The 11,651-nt window shown below is 24.7% G+C and overlaps 1 protein-coding gene across 1 annotated transcript; it reads right to left on the bottom strand.

Moving 5' to 3' along the window:
* Nucleotides 1-1,998: 1,998 nt before the first annotated feature.
* LOC107451428 (putative GPI-anchor transamidase) lies at nucleotides 1,999-11,295 on the bottom strand (the record flags this gene model as incomplete). Its single annotated transcript, XM_043043374.2, is given in 6 exon segments — nucleotides 1,999-4,685; nucleotides 5,724-5,902; nucleotides 7,004-7,114; nucleotides 7,928-8,045; nucleotides 9,978-10,074; nucleotides 11,184-11,295. Coding segments are annotated over 6 exon segments (678 nt in total), but the record flags the coding sequence as incomplete, so codon positions are not given.
* Nucleotides 11,296-11,651: the final 356 nt, after the last annotated feature.

The raw sequence follows: 11,651 nt of genomic DNA, 5'->3' as shown, positions 1-11,651 counted from the left end.
AGAAAAAGTTTAATAATTTGTCTATCTTTTAAAACTGATTTATTCTAGTTTCATTTCAATGATAAATAAACAATTTTTAATGTTCACAGTTCGGTTAAAAACATTCAATGCTGTCACTTTAACTATTAAACCTCCAAATGTTTACAATTAAAAATATTTATAAAAAAACACTGCCAAATACTTGTATCTATGATAATCAGTGTGCTGAACTCTTATAAGAAAGGTCCTGGGCTTAAATCCCGGACAAGGCATAGATGTTCTTACATTCTCTGTCCTTACTGTGGGAGCAAGGTTGGCTCACCTAATATGGTGCCCTAAAAGAGCGTCCAAGAAATCTGCCCTACTGATACCTGAATGGTGAGTGATGTGTATTGGAAAAAAATAATCTGTGTTTAATATAAATATAGGTATCAAAAATGGATATATTTAAGAAAAGTTGAATTTAACCAAGTAATATTTAAAAAGAAAATTTATGTACACTGCACAAAAAAGAGGAACACAGTGAATAACTTAATCCCCACTAACCAGATTTTCACAAATTAAGACTATCTTAATTCTGATCTAAAATAAGGGTCTCGCTCCACGATTACTTGTAAATTGTTGCAAAGAGATACAAAGGAATTGTCAATAATCAAATGTAAATACATTTGAAAATAACTAACCTGTTTAATTCTTTATGATGTTTAAATATGTATTCGTAAAAATATAGTTTAATATTGTTGTTTAATATAGTTATAACAAATAATAAAACTAAATTACATGCCATTCTTTTCTTTGTACAAAAAACTCATTCACGATTATGCATTACTTATAAATAGCAAAGAACTGCACATAAAAAAATTTAAATATTGGGTTAAACTTTGCAGTTTGAAAGAAACTAGCATGCTCAGTTTTTTATATTATATCGATAATAACATTAACACAAAATTTGTACACAATATAAAATTAAGTTGGTCTAAAAAAAGTTCAGTAATATTAATTTAAAATAACTATTTTCAAGTCATAATTTTTCTTTCCTATTATTATTAATTGACTTCTAAATACAATCGAACCCCACTATAATGTTATCCCATTAATAAGTCCACTATAAACAATTGTTCACAACATCCAAAACCTTTAAATAAATAGCTAGATGCTGTCGTATGGTTAAAAGTAATAATTATTTAGCTTTATCAAGTTTTTTAAATTTCCTAACAGCGAATTTCTTTTAATAAAAATTCAATTTCTTTAAATTTCAATTGGAATGTAAAATAAGAATTAAAATATTCTCTGTAATATAAGAATTAAAATATTCAAAGTTTTTGTGTCTCTATAACGGGTTTTTTAGAATATCTATCCAAATTTTGGAATTTTTTAGATGTTTATTATTTTAATTTTCATCATACTTGAAGAAAATTGCACTTTAGTCATTATAACAAAATGACTCTGTTTTAAATATTTATCTATAATATGTATTACTTCATTTTTAATTAAAATCCTTAATTAACTTACGAGTTGTAAAACTATGACGTTTTAAATTATCGCATAAGCTAAACATTTTTTAAATGTTTATTTAAATACCTGCAAAAAGAAAATTTTTAACTACTAATTTCATAGCTATTTACCATAACAATTAAACTAAAAACATTCATTACATAAATAACTTAAGTTAAATATCAGTTTAGACTAAAAACATTTACTACAACTGAGTTTCACTTTATATTGGGGTCATTATAGAAGAGTTTGACTGTATTATGATTGAAATATATACAATGGATAAAAATTATAAAAAAATAATAAATTACGTGNTTACTGATTCTATATCGAAAACATATTTAATATAATTATTGTTTATGATATATTCAATAAAATACTAGAAATAACTTAACATGCAATATGATTAACTGATTCTTAGGTTTATGACAGTTTAAACTGATTTTGATGCTATTAAGTGAGAAAATTCTATTGGAACTTACCTCTCAATAAAGCTTATCTGATGCTTTAAAATAAAAACGTTCCTCCTTTTTTACATATTTATTTCAACAAGCAACTTGAAAGATACATATTTATATTGCCATCATTAAAAAAATTATATTTACAAAATACACATAGAAATTGCATTGAACTCAAACTGCTTACTTTCAAATTTATTTTTTTAATGAAAGTTTTTACTAAAACATCAGTATCCGTAAAATTTTGAATATTTCATGGAGAATATCAATGCAATTAATTATCGATAAATAACATTTTGAATATGTATTAAAAAAATATCTTCACAAAATACAAATAAACTAATTCTCTTTTTTTTCCCACCAAAATCTTACTTCTTTTAATTGAATAATCATACAAAAACACTTGAATTTTGCATAAATGTTGAAAAATAAATAAAACCTCAGCCATGGGATATTTCGAAAAACATTTTAGGTCGGTATATATAACAAATTTTAACAATATTTAAATTTCATTATGCGCCATATAAAACCTAGAATGTGTTAACTATTTTACTTACTTCTCCATTAAAAACTCAACTTGTTATCAAAACAATTAAACTCTTCACAGAAATTTTACTTTAAAAATAATGTTAATCAAAAATTCTTTTTTTTGTGATCATTCTAGTAGTAATACGTTTGTTGATGTATACTTTGATTTCACATAAACAGAAAATCTCTCGTAGGACTTTGATACAAATCAGCCTAAGGAATGTATTTCGAAACTTTTTTTAAGTTAGACACATGCTTATACTTAAATTGGCATGAACGGTTGCCAGACGTATTCAGGTGTAAGTATGAGACCTTGCTAATTCAAGTAAAAGGTGTATGGATAAATATTGAAGAAACAATTTATAGTAATTAGAAAATCTTTTATTTTTAAATTGACAAAGATATGTTTGCCTTTAGAAAAAGTTTAATAATTTGTCTATTTTTTTCTTGTTTTTATATATTTATTAAAGCTGATTTATTTCAATGATAAATAAACAATTTTTAATGTTTACAGTTCGATTAAAAACACTCAATGCTGTCACTTTAACTATTAAGCCTCCAAATGTTTCTTTACAATTAAAAATATTTATAAAAAAACACTTGTATTTATAATAATCAGTGTGCTGACCAGACTGTGTAGGGATCAGGGAGCTGACCTCGCATAAGAAAGGTCCTGGGCTTGAATCCCGGACAGGGCATAGATGTTCTTACATTCTCTCTCCTTACTGTGGGAGCAAGGTTGGCCCACCTAATATGGTACCCTGAAATAGCGTCCAAGAAATCTGCCCTATTGATACCTGAATGATTTGTGTTTAATATAAATATAGGTATCAAATATGGATATATTTAAGAAAAGTTGAAATTAAGCAAGTGATATTTAAAAAGAAAATTATATGTACACTGCACAAAAAAGAGGAACACCCTGAATAACTTAATCCCCACTAACCAGATTTTCACAAATTAAGACTATGTCCTAATTATGACCTAAAATAAGAGTCTAACTCCACAATTGCTTATAAATTATTGCAAAGAGATACAAAGGAATTGTCAATAATCAAATGTAAATGCATTTGAAAATAACTACCCTGCTTAATTCTTTATGATGTTTAAATATATATTCGTAAAAATATAGTTTAATGTTGTTTAATTGTATTTATAACAAGTAATAAAACTAAATTGCATGCTATTGTCTTTTCTTTGTACAAAAAACTCATTCACGATAATGCATTACTTATAAATAGCACATAAAAAAATTTAAATATTGGGTTAAACTTTGTTTTTGAAAGTAACTACCATGCTCAATTTTTTATATTGTATCGATAATAACATTAACACAAAGTTTGTACACAATATAAAATTAAGTTGGTCCAAAAAACGTTCAGTAATAATTTAAAATAACTATTTCCAAGTCATAATTTTTCTTTCCTATTATTATTAATTGACTTCTAAATACAATCGAACCCCATTATAATGGGATCCCATTAATAAGTCCACTATTAACAATTGTTCACTACATCCAAAACCTTTAAATAAATAGCTAGATGCTGTCGTATGGTTAAAAATAATAATTATTTAGCTTTATCAAGTTTTTTTAAGTTTCCTAATAGCGAATTTCTTTAAATTTCAATTGGAATGTAAAATAAGAATTAAAATATTCTCTTTATAACAAGGCAGTTGTGTCTCTATAACTGGTTTTTTTAGAATATCTATCCAAATTTTGGAATTTTTTAGATGTTTATTATTTTAATTTTCATCATACTTGAAGAAAATTGCACTTCTTTAATCATTATAACAAAATGACTCGGTTTTAAATATTTATCTATAATATGTATTACTTCATTTTTAATTAAAATCCTTAATTAACTTACGAGTTGTAAAACTATGACGTTTTAAATTATCGCATAAGCTAAACATTTTTTAAATGTTTATTTAAATACCTGCAAAAAGAAAATTTTTAACTACTAATTTCATAGCTATTTACCATAACAATTAAACTAAAAACATTCATTACATAAATAACTTAAGTTAAATATCAGTTTAGACTAAAAACATTTATTACAACTGAGTTTCACTTTATATTGGAGTCATTATAGCAGAGTTTGACTGTGTTATTATTGAAATATATACAATGGATAAAAATAATAAATTACGTGTGAATAACTAGATCATTCCACTGAAAATTGTTTTACATAAGTCCATTTGTGAGGTTCTGGAGTTACTATTTTTCTGAAAAATAAATATACATTTATCAGATTATTACTCTATTTTACTATGATTAATTCTTCTAGCAATCAGAAATGTAGCAATTTAAATAATACAAATCACTAGAAAAACATTATAAGGAACTATAAAAGAACAAAAAAAAAATGAGTTTACTTGTGAGAAATTTGTAAAATTTCCCAGTACAATTACCTATTCTTATAAAACATGTAACAAATATTTCGTTTTCTTTGTACTCTTGCAACTCAAAAAATTAAAAAAGTAAATTTTATGAGCAGGAAAATTAGCACTTTTAAGTGAATTATCGATAACACACTTTAACGATCCACAAGAATTTCATGCAATTTCCCTCGAGGGCAACAACAGACAAATGAGACAAACAATTGCAGTGTGGTAAATAAATATGGATAATATAGGTAAGAATAATAGCTTAAATCTTTTTTATTTTTAAAAATATTTTTTTATGTTCCCTCGTTATTCATAAAATTATAAGTTTTATAGAAATAGTACCCCATAATTTGATGAATAGTTTTCACTAATTTCTAAACTATTTTTGCACAAAATATAAAAACAGGACCCTAACAAATTGGATTGGTTCTTATAATAAATACACAATAGACATGAAACATGCGGAGTACCAGTTCCAGAGAGACAGGCTTATTGGCTAGAAAAAGTTTTCGGGTTCCTTCAAAAACTTCTACATACTTTCTTTTTACTTTTAAACTTTCTTTTCCATAAAAACTTGTTCATTCAGTCATTAAATATAAAAAATAATTAGGTAAAGTTTAAAACAGTTTAGATATTTTATCTGAAAATACATGATCACAACTATGTATTACATGTAAACAAATTTCGGCTTTATATATTTTTATAACAAACTTTAAACGGATGCACCACACCTTGAAAGGGATTGGTCTCAAAAATATTCTATCAATCTTAGGTTAATTTGAATTAAAAGTTTTCGGGCTAAACCTCCTAAAATGGTCAGGTTTAACAAATCTTACAAATTCAAGTAGGTCAAATTTATAATCAATAAAAATTTACTTTTGAGAATAAGCTGTATTGTTAGGCATAGGCCAGAGATCCACCAGGTTTTTAGTTAACTCCACATTTCGGACACTACCAAAGAAATCTGTCAATAGAACCTTATCAGGAGAAGCAGGAAATAAATCTTTCCTGGAAGTTACTGTGGAAATGCACACTCTTTTTGGACAAACTTGGAGCTGTGAAATATTATATAAAAATAAATAAAAACATACAATAACTAATATGTATAATACAAAAATAAATTAAACTGGTGTTTTTTTCTTTGTTTTTTTTTTCATAATCATTACAAAAAGGAAAATTGCAGTACTGCATGATATTCCCCACTTATTTCATTTCCATTTATCTTTTCTTAAATTCAGTTCTTTTTTTATCTCCCCAATTGTTTAATCAATATCTGTTATAATTCAAGTTTTCCATTTATTATTGGTAAATGAACACAAGGTAATGATTTTAAAAAGAATAATTTTATTATTGAACTACTTGATGCAGTAAGTTATAAAATTTTTAAAAACCAATTCCTTAATGTGTTGTGACATGATAAGTTTATTATTTATGATATATACAGTTACCATGCCTTAAGATTTGAAAAAATAATATCAATTTAAATTTAAAAAAATTTATGTCCTAAAATATTTATTGTGTAATGTGTTTATGTAAATAATATTAATACATTAAATACAGATGCTTAAATTAATATTTCTAATATACAGTTATTACAAGAAATTATAAAAACTATACTTCTTATTATAATAACATATAATAAAAAAATTTAAAATTTCTTATTATATGTTATTATAATAAGAAATTATAAAAAAAAATTATATTTCTAATTATTACAAAAATTTACAGTTTGTATCTTTTTCATTATATATAGATATGTTTGACTGATTATACAAAAAATCATATCCACATAGAAAAAGAGATTATAAATAACATTTTTGACAATCTTACCATCTTAAAAAAAATTATAAAAAAGTATCTTAATAAAATAAGAATTTAAATTATTTTAGGCAACAAAAAATTCTGTTATTGAACAATAGAAGGATTATATTTATCAACCTCATATGGAACTACTCTAACACAAGTTTGAAAAGAATTTCAGAAAATATATTATTCATTTAAAGATGTTTTGTTCTTATCAGATAAATTGAAAAAAAACTGCATACTGTTCACCATGCACAATTATTACATTACAAAATTAATATTACAATACAAAATTTAATTTTTGATCAATAAAATATTAAATTGCAACATAAATACAAACATAAAATACTTACAAACTGCCCAATAGTCTTTGTGCTACCTTTTTGGACTTTTTCTAAGAATTCCAAAGCATAATAAGTGTATCTATCAATGACATACACACCAATTGTTGGATCCCCATGATGCTAAAAAATAAAAATAAATTTTTAAAAAATCAAATAAATCTAAAATAGGGTTGCCCCTCCACAGGAAGAATTGGGAAAACCTGGAAAATACAGGGAAATTTAAAAAAATCTCCGTTACAAACTGGGATAATACAGTGAATTATGTTCCTTACTTTAATCTTCAGAAAAATGATGATTATTCGAAGTGCAATCTAAGGGACATTTAAGGATATTTCAGCTATACTAAATTATTTCACTATGGCATTATAAGTATGTTCAGCAGTTTTTCCAGCAATTAAAAGTTAGCCTAATATATAAAGTTATAGTTAGCCCAAAATAGCTAACACAGGAGCACAGTAATAGTTTTTTCTCTTAATATATTGTCAGTGGTCTGTCTAGGTTTCTTTGAAAGATACCTATTTTGTGAAAATTTAAACATAATTTGTGAAAATTAAAAATTATATTAAAAAATCAACTCAAAAATATGGTAAAAATAAGGATTTATCCTTTTTTGCGGGATACAAAAAATAAAATTTTAAGAATTTTCCTAAAGTTTTATTTGGGAAGGTACCGCTAAATGGTAGAAAATTTGGCCTGGACAGACCCCTGATTGTGTATAATGTGCACAGGGAAGTTTTTTTCAGATTTGAGAGACAATGCTGTAAAAAGCAATCAAATAAATAAGACAATCAAGTAAAACAAAAATGAAAGAAAAAAAATGTTTACATCTTAAAAAATGAAATTTTGAAATTTGTGTTTTAAGAATTGATCCCATAGAAGTTAAGAAAACAAAATATTACAGAACAATAACTTAATATTAACTGTAGTACTTACAGAAAGGGAATCTTCTCCAACTTTGCTACTTGCAACAGCTAATATATTAGGTGAGTAAAAAAGTGCAAACATTGAGGCTGCTTGGCATGTGTCCACCATGAAAAAGATGTTGCGATATCTGTAGTAATATATAAATGTAAGGAAAAAAACTTCATGACAAATCTACTATCAAAATCTAACATAAAATTGAAATTAACTAACAATTTGGTCTAATATATGTTTGAACAACATTAAAGAGAACTATGCTTTAAACTATAAATTACTTTGTTCGTAAATAAATAAATTCACTGTGATACGTTTATAATATTAAATAAATATGAAGTTCAACAGTACATGAACTGAAAGCAGCTACATTATTCAATAATTAAATAATAAATTACTTAACATTAAAAAAAATCAAATAGTGTAACAAAATTAATCTGGTACATATGTAAAAACAAATAAAATAGAAATATAAGGTATAACAAGGGTACCTCAAAGTTGGGTAATTTGTCTTCACCATAAGACAATGCTTCAATGTTTAATTTCTTAATAAATCAATTAACTATGAGTTTAAAAACATAGCAAATTATGAATCATTTCTTTGAGCAAATATTTTTTTAGCAAAATAATTCTTGATATATATTTACAGTTTCCAAAAAAAAAAAATTATAGTACTATTTACAATATGTAAGACTTTACAATTTGTGATACTTGTTGATGAGTGCTGATATTTTAATCAAATTTCAATGGCATAAAATATATAAAGTTTTTAATACTTAAATAAGTAAATATTAATTTTTTTTAAGTAAATAAGATTTTATATTTAATGTGCACTCTTAAAATCATTTACACATCATAAAACACGTTTTTAGCAAATTGTTTGCTTGCTTTTTCTATTAGTATTTTATATTTAATAGTTAAATGAAAACTTGTCAAATGCAATTTTTAGTTTTTGATTCATGCAAGATATTTTAATTAATTTTAAGAAGTATGTGACAGTTGACAGAAAACTATTCACTAGTATTTCCGATTGTTAAATGAAATTTTCAATTTTTGGTTTGAGCAAGATATTTTAAGCCCTTATTTGGCTCAAAAATGTATTGTTCAAATTAAAATCTACTGAAAAAGCAAATAAATTCAACAACATGAAACAATAATTTAGTTCTACAATATGGGAACAGTTTTTCATTAAAGAAATATGTATAATACTTTTGTGGTTTGAAGCAAAATTCATAACATTTTTAAAAAAAAAGTCTGAGAGCTATATGATTTATGCATTCAAAGTGAGTAAACAAATTTTTTTTCCAGATAAATCACATGAAAAATATTAAACTAAGAGTCAAATTTAAAACATATATATATATATGAAAGGGTGACAGTCATGATTGAGTGTTGTTGAGCCACACAGATAGCAGTTGGAAGGTAAATATATTTTATTTAGCCTCACATGGTATATTCAAAACATTTTCTATCAGTGGCGGAGCTCAAATTCGCACTCCAAAACTGTGTGCTTAAGTTTTTATCCTAGGGAAAGTAGAAAATGAATTTCCCTCTATTTTATTATATTTTAGGGAAAAAGGGAAACATTAATAATTACAATTGATTTATTAAATAGGTTGATCCCACAAAAGTTAAATAGGTTAAATCCCACAAAAAGTAAAGGAAAAATGTCTTACTTTTAATTAATGCATACTTGAGCCAAAAATAGATTTATGGATAGGATGAGAATTTAAAAGTGTGAGAAAGTGTTTCTATTAGAATAATAAAATAAAATAAAATAAAAGGATTTACAGAAAAGGAATAACATAAAAAGATTAATTGTAGCTTTTAAATTTCACAAGAACTTTAATAGAATTATTCACTTTCATCAAAGTTTATCAACAATATGAAAATTAAATAAAAAGAGAAATTAAATAAAATTAGAGAGGAAATTTTTAAAAAAAACTTTTCAAACAATTAAAAAAGGAATTATTCCTTTTTTATTTTTAATACTTTCATTAATCTAAAAAACTTTCATAAAATTAACATAAGCAAATTTAATTTTAAACGATAAAGAAATAACTCTTACCTCCTCTTTTCCCACATTTGTTCAAAAGCATCAGCAAGTTCCACATTTGTGATTTCTTCAGAATCTTGAAACTTCAAAAAACCTTCACCTCCATGACCTGCAAAAATAAAATCAAGCTAATAAATAATTGTTAACTGCAATATAATTATAGGAAAAAGATGGTTCTGAAAAAAGTAAAACACAAATGTAATGTAGTTTAAGTAAAGGAAAAAAAAATATCAGAATTTCATTGAAGGAAAAAAAGCTTTAATAAGAGTGAACTTAAGTATATAGTTAACATACAACTCCAACTATAAAGTCATCAAAACTGCAAGGAAAATACCAAATTTTGATATTTTGGCTCTTACTACATAAAAGTGGCTAAAATATTGACTTCACAGAAATAAAATTACAACTAAACAAAGAGCAAAATGTTCTGTAATGACTGTCCTTAAAATATATATATAAAATTTAACAAGGATTCTACAAAAATATATCAAGAGTTGTGATTAGGAAGCCCTCTTGAGCGCACTATATTAGAATTTCAATAAATATCCTAAAAATAAAACCTAGAAACTCAATATATTTCCTTAAAAAAATATTTAAAAAGGTTCTTTAAAAATTTTTTTAAAAAAAGCTAAATCAATAAGATTATTATGCTTCTGAACAAATTTTATTATTCAAAATTTGAACAAAAATATATAAGTTTTATAGATGGTTTTAATTGTTATGGAATACTTTTTACGACAAGACTGACTTCAAAGAGAGGTCATCTTTTCCCGAGAATTGAAAATAACAATGTGAAAGCTAAGAAGAAAAAAATTTTTATTGATATTTATCATTTACATAAGATTGTAAGGTATAACACTTATTTATTCAAGAATAAAATATAGACTTTTTACATGGAACAAAAGCGCAGTATATCAAAAAATTGTCCACCAAAAGAAAAGACAATGTTCTAAAATGTTTTTTAAATGTGGGTTAATAAATAGGCAAAATAATATTCTAAAAAAAAAATTTTTTTTTCATTTCTTTCAATTCTATAATGAAATATAATAAACCAATTAGGTCATCCAAAAACAGTCTTAGTATGCCATTCGGTGACTTTGTAAAAATAATATCGTGTTTTAGCTTGATTTCATTTTTGCTTCGTGTATAATAAAATCATGGTTGTTATGCACAATAATATAAATGGTAAATAAATCCAAAATTTTTATTATTCTTCACCTGTCATGTAAATCAAAATATTGCTGTGTTCGTCAGAAAGCAAGCGTTTGGACCTGGGAGTACTAGGAGATAATCTTCCGGTTAAAATTCGTATAAAATTCTCAACAGTTACCTAAAATTAAAGAAAATTCATATTATTTTGAAGCTCTTTTGATGTGCCAACATTTCTGTTACTTCTTTTACTTGCTGTGAATAAATTCAACTTTATTGCTTTAATAAAAACTTAAGTGATGTTTCCATACCATAAAACCATTTATTTTAATAATAATTTTAAAAAATGTGCAGTAAATTTTTCTGTAATAACTAATTTTTACTCAATTTTTGAAAATTTTCTTTTAGTACATGCAAGTTAAATATTTTGCTCGAAATCCAGTATTATTTTTAACTTATAACTCTTAAGTTGATCTTATTTTTAAAAAAAATTAAAATAGATAATATTTCAATAACATTTTCTTAAAAAATTACGTT

This window comes from Parasteatoda tepidariorum, chromosome 8, assembly GCF_043381705.1.
Source record: "Parasteatoda tepidariorum isolate YZ-2023 chromosome 8, CAS_Ptep_4.0, whole genome shotgun sequence".
Taxonomy (NCBI): Eukaryota; Metazoa; Arthropoda; class Arachnida; order Araneae; family Theridiidae; genus Parasteatoda; species Parasteatoda tepidariorum.
This window is presented reverse-complemented; position numbering and strand designations above follow the sequence as displayed.